Raw genomic sequence first — 17366 nt, 5'->3', positions numbered from 1 at the left:
GGGAACGAAGATCCTTCCCAGCCTTGGATATGGCGACCACTTCGGCATGTTTCCAGGCAGTGGGATATTGCCTGGTTGTGAGGATGTTGTTGAAGGAGGCCGTCAGGATGGGAATAGAAGCTGGGGGTAGCTGCTTGAGGAGGGCATTCGTCAGCTTATCAGGGCCACCAGCTTGAGCATTGGAAACAAACGATAGAAGAGTCGATGCGCGCTTCACAACAAAGCTCAGAACAAATGAATACAGGGCAGCAGCAGAAGTTGGCAACGACTATAGAGCCAGTTATTGCCCATTCGCACACAATACCGACTTGTGCAAGTAATTTAAACATTAAATTGCCACAAGCTGGTTGTTCGCGTGAATTCTTATCTACCGGAGATTACAAAAGCCTTTGCCATGCCGAAGAAAAAAATGATAAAGCATCGGCAATTCCAGATTTTTAACCCTGACAAAAGGGGGGTCCATCCAACTGTTTTTATTCGAAGTTTCAGAGGAGTGCTACCCAGAAATTGGTCGGAGTGGCAGAAGATCAGTTTTGTTACAGGATATATACAAGGTTCGGGGGCGATCTGGGCCTCAGACATGACTTCTGTTTGCCCGACATATGACGATTTTGAGAAGGCGTTTTCAGCAAAGTTCTGGTCAGAAGGGGTACAGGAACGCCTAAGGCAGGAGGTGCTCTACCCAGAGCCTTTCTCCTTTTCGAAAGGAAACCTTAGAAGGTATTTCGAAAAATATATAAATAAAACGAGATACTGGGACAGACCTATGCCCTTGCCAGACATAATAAACATACTTAAGGCAAGACTACCAACTAGCATCCGGAATCAATTGATTTACGGCAACGACAAAGACTTGGAGTCGTTCCTCAAGACGTTAGACCATATAGATATTATCGAAGAGAACAGCCAAAAAGCCCGTAATAACAGATTTCAATATAGGGCGATAGAACTTCCGCCAAACGGTAGGCAAGGTGGAAGTATGGGTTATACCAATGGCGATCAATCGACACTTAGAAGGAATGAACAGAGATCGTTAAATAATGGAGGAACACCTCAAAATCTCAATAGTAATCCCGGCAATGGTCTTGCGAGGGGCTATTCAAGGAACAACAGGAACAGGGAAAGATACAACCCTGTGTGGGGGAACGAAAGAAATTCCAGACCCCAAGCTTGGAATAATAACAATAATAGAAATTGGAATCAACCGAGAGGAATGAATTCAAATAGCCAACATCAGTGGGGACGGACATCTCCGAATCAACCAGTAATTACCGAAGTGACGGAAGATGTCAACCAGCACACAAATCAAAATCCAACAAACTCGTAAGGACCCACTCGTGCCCCGGAGGAGCGGTCAACAATTGGTTGAGGGGCAACAGGATATGTGTACCCATGCTAACGTATAATGATGGACTATTACCGGCAGATGAACTGACCGAGGACTTAGAACCACAAGGTGAGGATAAGGAACAGGTGGCAGTAGCCGAAGTGCAAGTCATTATGGAGACCGTACCTATAGAGGCGCTTTTAGACACAGTTGCAACCACAAATGTTATTTCGGAGGTACTATTCAACAGGATCAGAAATATAAGACGAGTACCAGTTTTTCCAGTTCAAAATTGCAGAATAATAGGCGCCGTTGGGGCTTGATCGGCTAATGTAAAGGTGCAGTCACTACTAGGTGTGGAATTCGATAATGTAGCAATATTAAGCACATTCCTTGTTGTGAAAAATTTGGCGGTAGATTGCATTAACGGAGTCGATAGCCTACGTCAATATGGATGCAGAATAGATTTCAAAACAGGAAAAATTTGGTTGAATGTTAATAAACAAGAAACTGAGTTGGAGTTGTTGAAAAAAAAAAGCCTTACGAGAAAATATAATTGTGGGATCAGTATGCAAGTAATCAGGACGGCCCAAAATTCTAAACAGCACGTAATTAATGAGTTCCAAGTCAAAGAAGATTTAGGTCAATTAGTGTTTGAAAAGTTAAATGAATCCGACTGCATTATCGAAGATCAGAAGAAGCAGCTCAATGAATTATTATTGTTGTGTTGTTGTTGTTGTTGTGGTCTTCAGTCCTGAGACTGGTTTGATGCAGCTCTCCATGCTACTCTATCCTGTGCAAGCTTCTTCATCTCCCAGTACCTACTGCAACCTACATCCTTCTGAATCTGCTTAGTGTATTCATCTCTTGGTCTCCCTCTACGATTTTTACCTTCCCCCTGCCCTCCAATACTAAATTGGTGATCCCTTGATGCCTCAGAACATGTCCTACCTACCGATCCCTTCTTCTGGTCAAGTTGTGCCACAAACTTCTCTTCTCCCCAATCCTATTATTATTCAATCCAATTATTATTAACGTATGAAGACGTTTTTGATGAAAGGCCAGGAGTTATTAAGGGATACATATGCCATCTCTACGTTAAGCCGCAGGAAACGTATTGTAGAACTTTCTATCCTGTTCCCTGGAGGTTAAAGGCTCAAGTTCAAAAGGAAATAGATCGCATATTGAAATGGGGTTTGATCGAACCCTCTACAAGACCATACTGCTCCTCATTGTTAGTCGTGCCAAAAGCAAATGGGACTGTTAGACTGGTACTCGACGCCAGAGAAATAAATAAAATCATAATTCCAGTGAGAACACATCCGGAAAACATAAACGAACTTATACAGTGGTTCCAGGATGTCAAATATTTGACGAGCATTGATTTGCGGAGCTCGTATTGGCAAGTCAAGCTGGATGAGTCATCAAGGAAGTATACGGCTTTCATTTATTCCGGAAGAAGTTACCATTTCACCGTAGTTCGTTTTGGACTCAACATTAGTGCTGGAATCTTTATAGCAGCTCTAGATTATGCACTAGGCCCAGAACTCAGAAGCAGGATAACAGTGTTTGTTGATATTTGCTTATTGCATCGAAAACTTGGGAGGAGCATATTACCTTACTGAACCGAGTGTTGGACGTGTTCAAAACCACAGGAATAACTGCTAACCTACAGAAATCTCATTTTTCAGTAAACAGAATCAAGTTCCTGGGGCATATAATTGACGCAAAGGGAATTTTACCAACCAGGGAGAAGCTAATTGCAATTAGTAAGTTTCCAACACCCAGGAATAGGAGGCAATTACAAGGATTTATGGGTCTTGCCTCATTTTTTAGAAAATTCATAACAAATCAGGCGATGAACGCAGCAGCTCTAAATAGTCTGTTGAAGAAGGATGTGCCCTGGCTCTGGACATTAGAGTGTCAAGAAGCATTCGAAGAGATAAAGAAGCAATTAGTAAATGCACTGATTTTGTACCATCCGGACATGCAAGAAGAATTTTACTTGTCAACAGATTCTTCGAATTTGGGTATTGGAGCGTGCCTTTTCCAAGTACACAAGATAAATGGACAACTCACCTTCTGTCCTATTGCGTTTGCTAGTCGTGTTTTGTCCAACTGTGAACGAATTTACACGACGACAGAATTAGAGGCTCTTTCGGTCATCTGGGGATTTAAAAAATTTTATTATTATCTATATGGGTCAAAGACTGTCGTATATTGCGATCATCAATCATTAACTTTTTTACAAATGTGTAAACTGTTACACCCCAGACTGGCTAGATGGACTCTCGCTCTGCAACAATACCAATTTAAGATCGTGCATGTCTCAGGACAGCAAAACATTATTGCTGACGTTCTATCAAGGTCACCACAGGGTTTGACTAAAGAGATTGAAGTAAATAATAACTCAGAATTCCCTGTATTGCTGCTGCAGGAAAATCCATATAAGACGTACTACGTCAATTTGTGTGCGCATATGGCACAGTTACAGAAAAGAGATGCTCAATGGGGAGGTGCCATTCAAAGGTTACAACAGCAACCTTCAGATCAGATGGCAAATTATTACAAGCTGGTAAATGGCGTATTATTTTTCCCCTGTGGAAGGCCAAACAAAGTCCGTTGGTGTGTATGTATACCTGAGGCGCAAACAGAGAAACTCGTATGGTTCACCTATTTAACCTGGGGACATTTCGGTGCGACAAAATGTGCAGACAAGATAAGTGTGTACTGTTATTTTTCCAACATAAAGCGCAGAGTGCATGAGGTCTTGAAGAAATGCATAATCTGTCAAAAAGCAAAGCCGGATTCAAAAGGGAGTAAGCACCCATTATGCTCTATATTAGTCCAAGAACCAAAAGAATTAATTTCGTGCGATCTGTGTGGACCGTTACCTACTTCAAGAGGAGGTGTTAGATATGTGTTGGCATTTCTTGATGGGAGTACGAAATACGTAAAGCTATACCCGATAAAGGCGGCTACAGCCAAAGTAATTGTAATAAGATTGACACGGGATTATCTTCCACATGTAGGTATACCTAAGGCGATAATAACAGACAATGCTAAGACATTCACGGGACTCCGATGGAAACAGGCTTTGTCTCAAGTCGGTGTGAAACACATACTAACATCATTTTACCACCCACAAGGCAATTTGGTTGAGAGAATTTTTAGAGAGTTCAATCGCTTTATGAGGACTTATTGCCACAATAAGCAGACTGCGTGGGCAAATTATGTGGAAGAATTTGAGCAGATATACAACAACATGCCCCACTCATCCACTGGTTATACACCTCATGAACTGATGTTCGAGACAAAAGAAGAAAACTTCTGGGCTGAACATATGCCCAAAACTCAGGAAACTGAGAAGCCTTGGGAAGAAAAAATAAGACAAGCCATCATAAATTTGACGCAAAAGGCTGATCAGAGAAAACAACAACATGCCAAATTAATCAAGAGGGTACAGGCGTACCACGTCGGAGAGAAGGCACTAGTCAAAGGACATACCAAATCATCCTTAATAAAGAAGAGAATAAAGAAATGGGAGTTATTATATGCTGGCCCATACATCATTCTACAAATTCCGAACCCTGGGGTTTATCTGTTAGCATACCCGGGATCTAAAAAAATTAAAGGGTTATTTTCCCATAACGACTTGAAAAAATGTAATAAAGATTAGAAGATAGGGATGAATTGTGTTGCGAGTGACAGAGATGAACGCTTGTAAAAACAACAATAAACTGTGTGTGTTTAGTGTTAGAAAACTTTAAACTGAAATAATTAAGCAGTGACCCAGATTGAAGAAATAGTGAATAACTGTAACTATCGAGTGCTGTAAAGAAGATAGTGGAGATAGGCTTCACTTGGGTTTGGGTAAACACAGAACTTTAGCATTGCTAATGTCATCAAGAATTATAAAGGATCTGAATGACCTTCAAGAAGAAAGAAATATTTCCCGAAACTGACGCTGCATAATCAAAAGAGGTTCCCAGTGAATGTTCATATATAATTTCAAGTGCACGCTTAGATGTGTAAACGTGTGAAGTGAAGTGATGCGTTTAGGCAGTGAATCATGAGTGACGGTTAACGCCGCAAAGATAATTTCCCGCGCAAAACAATTGACGTCGGCGCGAGAGTTAGAATCGATATAGACGACACAGATACGCTCTGTAAGAGACTCGCATCAAACGCGAGGGGAAACTGATTGATGTTCAACTTCAGAAAAGTGTCGTAATTAGAGGTTAAGGGTTCTTGATTTATTGTTGAATGTCAAAAGAAGTTAATATTCATAGAATTAGTAGTTATTTAATGGGTCTTGTTCACTTATGAATTTTGTTTGAAAATCAATTTCCATATATATGCATGTATGAATGCTGTATGAATCAGGGAATAAACGAAACAAGTGAATCCACATTCCTCGCCACTAATAACTTTTAGATTACAGCGATCAAGCGGAGAAATATATGTACTTAGGATAAAATTTTTATGAGTATAGATAAATGATATGACTTTTCAAGGAAATGATGGATTATGTCTTTGTATAAAATGAGTCACACTTTCCATTATTCGATGATTTCAATCCAAAATCTACTGCAAGTTGCATGAATCCTTTAAATTACGAAGAGTAAATCAATGACAGAAAATGTGTCAGAATTTTTGGACTTATAAGCACAAGTGGTGATTAAGTGATATGCAGAGTCCAAAAGAAAAATTCAAACTAGAGTAAATATATGATGTTATCGGCAACAGCATTAGTCAATGGATAAATGGAAATCTTAAGTCAATGGCTAAATTCCTTGCAGTACATCGTAAGAAAAAGGATGCATAAAGCCATAGGGATTTTGTTTTCAAAAAGGAGAATCTTGGACGGTGCAACCTATCCAGTTCTTTCACGGGAAGAGTTTTCCTTTCGGTCATTGCTAATTCTTTTGGAATGAATGTTGCATGTAAAATCTGGTATACCAGTCCCTTCTACTCTTCCCATTGTGGGCCGTGTAGAAGACCGACTACAAATTTGGACGTCGGGGACATGCAAGATCCGGGGGAGTTTCAGCACCGCAAGATATTGTCCTGGGAACAAGATTGTAAAAAAAAATTGAGTTATTGATTGTGATTTTTTTTTAGCTAGAGGCACAAATCACTCTTCTCCAAATCGTTATATAAATCTATCCCTATCTTTCCTTTAGAGATCAACTTCAAAATTATTTTTTTTCTTCTGTAGGATTCCCCCCCCCCCCCCCCCCCCATGAAACATGGACCTTGCCGTTAGTGGGGAGGCTTGCGTGCCTCAGCGATACAGATGGCCGTACCGTAGGTGCAACCACAACGGAGGGGTATCTGGTGAGAGGCCAGACAAACATGTGGTTCCTGAAGAGGGGCAGCAGCCTTTTCAGTAGTTGCAGGGGCAACAGTCTGGATGATTGACTGATCTGGCCTTGTAACATTAACCAAAACGGCCTTACTGTGCTGGTACTGCGAACGGCTGGAAGCAAGGGGAAACTACGGCCGTAATTTTTTCCCGAGGACATGCAGCTCTACTGTATGATTAAATGATGGCGTCCTCTTGGGTAAAATATTCCGGAGGTAAAATAGTCCCCCATTCGGATCTCCGGGCGGGGACTACTCAGGAGGACGTCGTTATCAGGAGAAAGAAAACTGGCGTTCTACGGGTCGGAGCGTGGAATGTCAGATCCCTTAATCGGGCAGGTAGGTTAGAAAATTTAAAAAGGGAAATGGATAGGTTAAAGTTAGATATAGTGGGAATTAGTGAAGTTCGGTGGCAGGAGGAACAAGACTTTTGGTCAGGTGATTACAGGGTTATAAATACAAAATCAAATAGGGGTAATGCAGGAGTAGGTTTAATAATGAATAAAAAAATAGGAGTGCGGGTTAGCTACTACAAACAGCATAGTGAACGCATTATTGTGGCCAAGATAGACACAAAGCCCATGCCTACTACAGTAGTACAAGTTTATATGCCAACTACCTCTGCAGATGATGAAGAAATAGATGAAATGTATGACGAGATAAAAGAAATTATTCAGGTAGTGAAGGGAGACGAAAATTTAATAGTCATGGGTGACTGGAATTCGTCAGTAGGAAAAGGGAGAGAAGGAAACATAGTAGGTGAATATGGATTGGGGGGAAGGAATGAAAGAGGAAGCCGCCTTGTAGAATTTTGCACAAAGCATAACTTAATCATAGCCAACACTTGGTTCAAGAATCATAAAAGAAGGTTGTATACCTGGAAGAATCCTGGAGATACTAAAAGGTATCAGATAGATTATATAATGGTAAGACAGAGATTTAGGAACCAGGTTTTAAATTGTAAGACATTTCCTGGGGCTGATGTGGATTCTGACCACAATCTATTGGTTATGAACTGCAGATTGAAACTGAAGAAACTGCAAAAAGGTGGGAATTTAAGGAGATGGGACCTGGATAAACTGAAAGAACCAGAGGTTGTAGAGAGTTTCAGGGAGAGCATAAGGGAACAATTGACAGGAATGGGGGAAACAAATACAGTAGAAGAAGAATGGGTAGCTCTGAGGGATGAAGTAGTGAAGGCAGCAGAGGATCAAGTAGGTAAAAAGACGAGGGCTAATAGAAATCCTTGGGTAACAGAAGAAATATTGAATTTAATTGATGAAAGGAGAAAATATAAAAATGCAATAAATGAAGCAGGCAAAAAGGAATACAAACGTCTCAAAAATGAGATCGACAGGAAGTGCAAAATGGCTAAGCAGGGATGGCTAGAGGACAAATGTAAGGATGTAGAGGCTTGTCTCACTAGGGGTAAGATAGATACTGCCTACAGGAAAATTAAAGAGACCTTTGGAGAGAAGAGAACCACTTGTATGAATATCAAGAGCTCAGATGGCAACCCAGTTCTAAGCAAAGAAGGGAAGGCAGAAAGGTGGAAGGAGTATATAGAGGGTTTATACAAGGGCGATGTACTTGAGGACAATATTATGGAAATGGAAGAGGATGTAGATGAAGACGAAATGGGAGATAAGATACTGCGTGAAGAGTTTGATAGAGCACTGAAAGACCTGAGTCGAAACAAGGCCCCGGGAGTAGACAACATTCCATTTGAACTACTGATGGCCTCGGGAGAGCCAGTCATGAAAAAACTCTACCATCTGGTGAGCACGATGTATGAGACAGGCGAAATACCCTCAGACTTCAAGAAGAATATAATAATTCCAATCCCAAAGAAAGCAGGTGTTGACAGATGTGAAAATTATCGAACTATCAGTTTAATAAGTCACAGCTGCAAAATACTAACGCGAATTCTTTACAGACGAATGGAAAAACTGGTAGAAGCCGACCTCGGGGAAGATCAGTTTGGATTCCGTAGAAATGTTGGAACACGTGAGGCAATACTGACCTTACGACTTATCTTAGAAGAAAGATTAAGAAAAGGCAAACCTACGTTTCTAGCATTTGTAGACTTAGAGAAAGCATTTGACAATGTTAACTGGAATACTCTCTTTCAAATTCTGAAGGTGGCAGGGGTAAAATACAGGTAGCGAAAGGCTATTTACAGTTTGTACAGAAACCAGATGGCAGTTATAAGAGTTGAGGGGCATGAAAGGGAAGCAGTGGTTGGGAAAGGAGTAAGACAGGGTTGTAGTCTCTCCCCGATGTTATTCAATCTGTATATTGAGCAAGCAGTAAAGGAAACAAAAGAAAAATTCGGAGTAGGTATTAAAATTCATGGAGAAGAAGTAAAAACTTTGAGGTTCGTCGATGACATTGTAATTCTGTCAGAGACAGCAAAGGACTTGGAAGAGCAGTTGAACGGAATGGACAGTGTCTTGAAAGGAGGATATACGATGAACATCAACAAAAGCAAAACGAGGATAATGGAATGTAGTCAAATTAAGTCGGGTGATGCTGAGGGAATTAGATTAGGAAATGAGACACTTAAAGTAGTAAAGGAGTTTTGCTATTTAGGGTGTAAAATAACCGATGATGGTCGAAGTAGAGAGGATATAAAATGTAGACTGGCAGTGGCAAGGAAAGCGTTTCTCAAGAAGAGGAATTTGTTAACATCGAGTATAGATTTAAGTGTCAGAAAGTCGTTTTTGAAAGTATTTGTATGGAGTGTAGCCATGTATGGAAGTGAAACATGAACGATAACTAGTTTGGACAAGAAGAGAATAGAAGCTTTCGAAATGTGGTGCTACAGAAGAATGCTGAAGATAAGGTAGGTAGATCACGTAACTAATGAGGAGGTATTGAATAGGATTGGGGAGAAGAGAAGTTTGTGGCACAACTTGACTAGAAGAAGGGATCGGTTGGTAGGACATGTTTTGAGGCATCAAGGGATCACAAATTTAGCATTGGAGGGCAGTGTGGAGGGTAAAAATCGTAGAGGGAGACCAAGAGATGAATACACTAAGCAGATTCAGAAGGATGTAGGTTGCAGTAGATACTGGGAGATGAAGAAGCTTGCACAGGATAGAGTAGCATGGAGAGCTGCATCAAACCAGTCTCAGGACTGAAGACCACAACAACAACAACAACAGGATTTCCTATCTTCTATGTACCGTAGGCTGGGAGTCTAGGCTTAAGAGGTTTTCCAAGGTTTCCCTGCTTAAAGAAGTTCCCGAATGGGTAGACCCTGATAATAGTTTCATGAAAGATCATCTTCCTTGGTTGTGTACAGCAGACCTTGATGCACGTAAAAGCAATACAGCCGCGGTACCTGTCTCTTCATTTCTTCTGTTTTCAATGTTTTTCCTTTCTTCGTCTGTCTTATACATAATTTTTTTTTTCAGTCGGAGGACTGACACTCATCACTTCCGGGTTACCCACACTAATAGATAGCTCGTGAAGTGCGTTCGGTAAATCAAAATTAGGCTCACAAACTTCGCTCGCTGCGAGGGGCATTGTAACATCCCCACAGCAAATACCCTCTACCACGCACCAATTAATCATTTTCAATCAAAATATCCACATTCATTCACTTTGGAAAAGTTACCTGATCTGATTTTCTCGTAATATATGTGGCGACAGCTCGTCGACGCCAAAGTATTTTCTAGTGCATTTATTCTTTGAAATAACAGAGATGCATATATGCATTCTCCATGGTTGTTAGAGTGGTAACTAGGACAGCTTCTGGAGTATCTGTTGAGGGATTGACGTGTTTCTGAGAGATACATATTCTGCTTTTCTTCTCGCTAAAGCGAGCCAATTAACATTTGTGACGCTAGCGGTTTGTTTTCAAGAGAAAGAGAAAGAGATTGTAAAAGGAAAATAATTAAGGCGTGGAATCACCGGAGATCTGGACATGTAATGGAGATGGTTTTAATACTCGATTTCCTCCATAAATAAGGTTTGTGACTTTTTTGTTCTGGAGTGAATGAACGAATGAGTTTTTTCTGAATCATTTGTTGATCACGTTGGACCTGTAATTAGTGGGGAAGTTTCAGCTGTGTCGAAGAGAGCCTGCAATCACTGAGTCTGTGTTAAATCGTCCAAAAAGGCTTCGTACACATCTGGAATTCGCAATCTTTCGTAAAAGGAACAAATTGTCCAAACGATTGATTCTCCCGACTGACCGCAGTGTTTAATAGTAATAATAAATGTAAAGATCCGTTACAGCAAGCCAGCCGCTGATTTCCAAGACGAAGGACTCCACCAAAGATTCTATTTGGCTGATTCTTTTTATAACTATATCACGTAATGAAATCTTATATTAAAAACTATATATAGATAATGAAGAGAAAGAGAGAGAGCGAATGAAAATAGAGATAATACTAATAATCCTCCATTAGTCTAATTTTGTAGCCTGTCTTATCACGGATCAGCCAAGAACTGGGAGGGCCTTACTTTACTGTATAGACATGTGTGAAAGTGAAGGGATCTTAAAGACAACAGATACACGTCTATACAGACAAGATATAACACAGAGATAGCGGCTAGCTACATTGACCGTCTATTCTTAAATTAAAGAGACGGCAATTTATTATCCGAACATAAAAATGTTAAACACTGAAATCGCGTTACAAAGAAAAAAACTTAATTGTACGGTTTCATGTATTTCGTATGGGAACAGCAGCCGCCATCACTGGTATTTGAGACTATCAGCTGTACTCAGAACTCTTGTTTCGTTGTTCATATTCACAGGATAATACAGTTTCCAATCATCTGTCTTTAATTTTGCTATTTGTACGTACGATACGTTATGAATTAAGATTTCAGCTTCAGAAATCCGTGTGATTGTCCATTCATGTCTTAATATGGAATTATTTAACCCTCTACTCGCTAATGCCATTTTTGTAGAAACAGTGAAAATAGCGACAGATGATTTTAGTGTGTCAAATATACATTACTGGCCATTAAAATTGCTACATCACGAAGATGACGCGAAATTTAACCGACAGGAAGAAGATGCTGCGATATGCAAATGATTAGCTTTTTAGAGCATTCACACAAGGTTGGCGCCGGTGGCGACTCCTACAACGTGATGACATGAGGAAAGTATCCAACCGATTTCTCACACACAAACAGCAGTTGACCGAAGTTGCCTTGTGAAACGTTGTTATGATGCCTCGTGTAAGGAGGAGAAATGCGTACCATCACGTTTCTGACTTTGATAAAGGTCGGATCGTAGCCTATCGCGATTGCGGTTTATCGTGTCGCGACATTGCTGCTCTCGTTGGTCGATATCCAATGACTGTTAGCAGAATATGGAATCGGTGGGTTCAGAAGGGTAATACGGAACACCGTGCTGGATTCCAACAGCCTCGTATCACTAACAGTCGAGATGACAGGCATCTTATCCGCATGGCTGTAGCGGATCGTGCACCCACGTATCGATCCCTGAGTCAACAGATGGGGACGTTTGCAAGACAACAACCATCTGCACGAACAGTTCGACGAAGTTTGCAGCAGCATAGACTATCAGCTCGGAGACCATGGCTGCGGTTACCCTTGACGCTGCATCACAGACAACAGCACCTGCGATGGTGTATTCAACGACGAACCTAGGTGCACGAATGGCAAAACGTCATTTTTTCGGATGAATACACGTTCTGTTTACAGCATCATGATGGTCGCATCCGTGTTTGGCGACATCGCGGTGAACGCACATTGGAAGCGTGTATTCGTCATCGCCATACTGGCGTATAACCCGGCGTGATGGTATGGCGTGCCATTGGTTGCACGTCTCGGTCACCTCTTGCTCGCATTGACGGCACTTTGAACAGTGGACGTTATATTTCAGATGTGATACGACACGTGGCTCTACCCTTCATTCGATCCCTGCGACACGCTATGTTTCAGCAGGATAATGCACGATCACATGTTTCAGGTCCTGTACTGGCCTTTCTGGATACAGAAAATGTTCGATTGCTGCCCTGACCAGCACATTCTCCAGATCTTTCACCATTTGAAAACGTCTGGTAATGGTGGCCGATCAACTGGCTCCTCAAAATACGCCAGTCACTACTCTTGATGAACTGTGGTATCATGTTCAAGCTGCATGGGCAGCTGTACCTCTACACGCCATTCAAGCTCTGTTTGACTCAACGCGCAGGCGTATCAAGGCCGTTATTACGGCCAGAGGTGGTTGTTCTGGGTACTGGTGTCTCGCGATCTATGCACCCAAATTGCGTGAAAATGTAATCACATGTCAGTTCTAGTACAATATATTTGTCCAATGAGTACCCGTTTATCATCTGCATTTCTTCTTGGTGTAGCAGTTTTAATGGCCAGTTGTGTAATATTAATAATTATGACAGAACTCCCCTCCTTTCCTTTCTTTCTTTTTATCAATGTTGTGAAACAAATTGTGGTGTTCAGACGGAAATAAGCTGATTACTTCATTAATGTTCTTTCATTGGCTAAAGCGGTCTTCAGCCAACAATACTTGAGAAACTTAACACGCCAAGGCTTCGGGCAACTATATGATTAATGGAGAAACAAAGTGACAGTAAATCTGACTTACAGGTCGCCCATGCGAGCGAAGGCGAAGGTGCCAACCACCTCTCCCAGCTGGCCGAAGGAAAGCACGTTGACGGCGCGCAGCCGGTGGTCGCACACCCAGTCCTCCTGCGAGGGCGCCGTGCTCGAGAACCACGTGCGGTCGTAGTCCCAGCCCTGCTGGCAGGCCACAGGCTCCCCGCCGCTCGAGTTCAACATGAGGCACTGCTCGAACGAGCTGTTGTCCGCCCTCCTGCACAGTCGTCACCAGTCCGCATCACTTCTCCTTGTGTTGAGGGTGAGGTACGTCATCAAGTGATTTTTGGATGGCTAATTGATGGTGATGACATTTTACATTTACACTGAAGCGCCAAAGAAACTGGTATAGGCATGCGTATTCAAATGCAGAGATATGTAAACAGGCAAAATACGGCTCTGCGGTCGGCAACGCCTATTTAAGACAACTGGTGTCTAGCGCAGTTGTTAGACCGGTTACTGCTGCTGCAATGTCAGGTTACAGGATTTAAGTGAGTTTGAACGTGGTGTTATAGTCGGCGCACGAGCGATGGGACACAGCTTCTCCGAGGTAGCGATGAGGAGGGGATTTTTTCCGTACGACCATTTCACGAGTGTACCGTGAATATCAGAAAACCTTTAAAACATCAAATCTCCGACATCGCTGCGGCTGGAAAAAGATCCCGCAAGAACGGAACCAACGACGACGGAAAAGAATCGTTCAACGTGACAAAACTGCAACGCTTCCGCAAACTGCCGCAAATTTCAATGCTGGCCCTATCAACAAGTGACAGCGTGCGATCCGTTCAACGAAACATCACCGACGTTAGGTTTCGGAGCCAAAGGCACGCTTGTGTATCCTTGATGAGTGCAGGTCAAAAAGCTTTCTGCATCGCCTGGGCTCGTCAACACCGATATTGTACTGTTGATGACTGTAAACATGTTGCCTGGTCGGACGAGTCTCGTTTCAAATTGTATCGAGAGGATGGATGTGTGCGAGAATGGACACAGCCTCATGAATCCATGCATGTCAGCAGGGGACCGTTCAAGCTGACGGAGGCTCTGTAATTGTATGGGGTGTGTGCAGTTGGAGTGATATGGGACCCCTGATACGTTAGATAGGACTCTGACAGGTGACACGCATGTAAGCATCCTGTCTGATCACTTGCATCCATTCATGTCCATTGTACATTCCGGCAGACAATGCGATACTCCACACGTCCAGAATTGCTACAGAGGGCTCCAGGAACACTCTTCTCAGATTAAACACTTTCGCTGGCTACCAAACTCCTCAGATATGAACATTATTGAGCATATCTGGGATGCCTTGCAACGTGCAGTTCGCAAGAGATCTCCACTTCCTCTTACTCTTACGGATTTATGGATAGCCTTGCAGGATTTATGGTGTCCGTTCTCCCCAGCACTACTTCAGACATTAGTCGAGTCAATGGCATGTCGTGTTGCCGCACTTCTGCCTGCTCAAAGGGCCTTACACTTTATTAGGCAGGTGTACCAGTTTCTTTGGCTCTCCATTGCATGATTTGAAATACATACTATGTAGTAGTAAATAGTAGCTTATTACATATTAGCCGACCAGACAAAAAAATACAGTAATTACCAGCATGTAAGCCGCCTGTAGATGTGACTATCAAGAACACCCTGTCTTTCACAGAATAAATTCTCTTAATATTCTGTCTTTATTTCTTCTGGTCCTATATATCAGTGTCGCCCGCCCCTTGCTCGATGTATCTTCTCTTTCATCTGGTCCTTCCATCGTCTTGATCACATTGCCTGCAGTCTCTTACCTTCGATTTTGCCTTGGATGATCATCTTTCCCATGTTATCTTTGTGATCGAACTATGTGACCAAAGAACTGCACGATTCGCTGGATACAAATACTGGACAACCTCTTCTCCGCCATGTGTTCTTGAGCAATTGATTTGGTTGGTTCGTTTGCTCAGGCATGATATTCTCAGCAAGCTCAGATATGTCCACATCTCAAAAGCACCAGTTCTTTTCTGGTCCCATTCTCTTATTCTCCACGGATCAGCAACATAAAGGAAAACTGGAAACACCAGAGATTTCAGCAGTCTCAATTTCGTGTGTGGTGGTTAGGACTCGCTCTTTCCAAATCTCTGTCAGCTTCGATGCGGCATCCCTACCCAGAAAAATTATGTGTAGAGCAACCAAAGTGATCAACTTCTTCATATTCTGCCAGTACGCTGGTAGCTGGTAGTGACTCACCTCTGTCTGTCTGGTTAATTGACAATCCAGATTTCTAACTTTCTCTCTTAACTACATCCATTAATTCTTTCATTTCGCGTGTGATTCTGTAAACAATGTGCTGTTGTCAGCAAATTTTAAATAACTGGTTCTTCGTCTTCCAATTCGGATCTCACCAGTCCACCCGGTTCCCACCAATCCATCCACGAAGAGGAAGAGACTCCACAAGTTTCATCAGGTATTCTGCATCCAGTTCAAAGTGTTCATTGATGATTAGGCCACGTAGAGCTACCAAACTACTACAATGTTGACGGCTATATTCCAGTTTCAGTTCCAAACAGTCCCAGATTCGTCGTGTAGGATTAAGACTGGGTGATTTAGTTGTGTAATCGAGATGTGATAGGGTGCCTGAGTGTTCTTCACGCCAGGAATGTACGGAATGTGAGCTTGGAAGATTGGAGTATCCTTAAGACGTCATCTCACAGGCCGTGGCATTCAAAGTGCAACATGCTGACTTGATCTCGGCTGGACGCTCATAAACGATTGGACTTGTGCATACGTCAAGTGCCCTTCAACGTGGTATACGCGACTGCAGCGCTCTCCAGCAGCAGTATGCGCTTTAACAACTACACTGTACGCTAAACATCATCATCATCATCATCTTGGACAGTTTCCAGCCACTGGCTGGGTCTGTCGGGAATACAAGCCTCTCCATCGTGTTCTGTCTTTCCACCATTCCCCCTCTTCCACCTTCGTCCAGTTCTCTCCTCTTCTCGTCACACATTCCTTCACTCCCTTCACCCATCTATCTCTTGGTCTTCCTCTGGGCCTCTTCCCCTCCAGTTGCAGATCAAACATCCTCTTAGGAATTCTTTCCTCATCCATTCTCTTCATGTGTCCATACCACTGCAGTCTTGATTTTTCTATCCTGTCCTGTACTGGTTCCTCCTTTAGTCTTTCCCTCACATACTCATTTCGCAATCTGTCTCGTCTTGTTACACCCAACCTGCTCCTCTGGAACTTCATTTCGCTAGCCTGTATTCTACTTTTGTCGCTTTTGTGCATTACCCATGTCTCACTTCCGTATGCCAATATGGGGACAAAGTAGGTTCGGTATATAATTCCCTTGGATTTCTGTGGCACCTCCTTGCTCCAAATAAGCCCCCTAATGCATTTGTAGAACTGCCCTGCTTTTCTGCACCTTTCATTTATTTCCATTGCGTTTCCCCCCTTACTTTCAATCACGCTTCCCAGGTACTTGAAGTTCTCTACCACTTGTAGTTTTTCCCCTCCACAAGTTATATCCACATTTGGCCTATTCGTCTTCCTTGTTGTGACAATTATTTCACTTTTCTTTGCAGAGAAATGCATTCCATATTGTGCTGCCGTTGCCTCCCATGCATCTAACTGCTCTTGCACCTCCTTCTCGCAATTTCCCCATAACATCAGGTCATCGGCAAAAAGCACTGCTTTCATTTTATGATCTCCAATTGCATCTGACACTTGCTGTAGGATTTCATCCATAACAATAATAAACAATAAAGGCGAAAGTGCACTTCCCTGTCGCAGCCCATTTTCCAGCTTGAACCATGCAGTACATTCCCTCCCCACTTTCACACAACTCTCACTTCCCTCATACATTTTTCTGACTTTTCGTGTTATCTCTTCATCTATCCCTTTTGAGTTCAGCACATCCCAGAGCTTGTCCCTACAGATACTGTCATACGCCTTCTCAATATCTAAAAAGGCCATGATTAAGTCCTTCCCGTACTCATAGTGCCTTTCCTGCAGTTGCCTTACCGCAAATATGAGGTCCGTTGTTGATCTTCCCGGTCTGAAACCATACTGCTCCTCTTGCAGTCTACTT

General features: G+C 42.4%; 1 protein-coding gene across 1 annotated transcript in view; it reads right to left on the bottom strand.

Moving 5' to 3' along the window:
* The window catches only part of LOC126162392 (solute carrier family 22 member 7-like), a 110490-nt gene that overhangs the window by 73391 nt on the left and 19733 nt on the right, over nt 1-17366 (bottom strand). Inside the window, exon 3 of the mRNA XM_049918875.1 lies at nt 13287-13514. Within this exon, the coding sequence (XP_049774832.1) occupies nt 13287-13514 (228 nt within the window). The remainder of the gene's footprint in view (nt 1-13286; nt 13515-17366) is intronic.

The sequence above is a fragment of the Schistocerca cancellata genome, chromosome 1 (genome assembly GCF_023864275.1).
Source record: "Schistocerca cancellata isolate TAMUIC-IGC-003103 chromosome 1, iqSchCanc2.1, whole genome shotgun sequence".
NCBI classification, from domain to species: Eukaryota; Metazoa; Arthropoda; class Insecta; order Orthoptera; family Acrididae; genus Schistocerca; species Schistocerca cancellata.
Note: the sequence above shows the minus strand (reverse complement) of the source record. Positions and strands in the feature narration are given on the sequence as shown.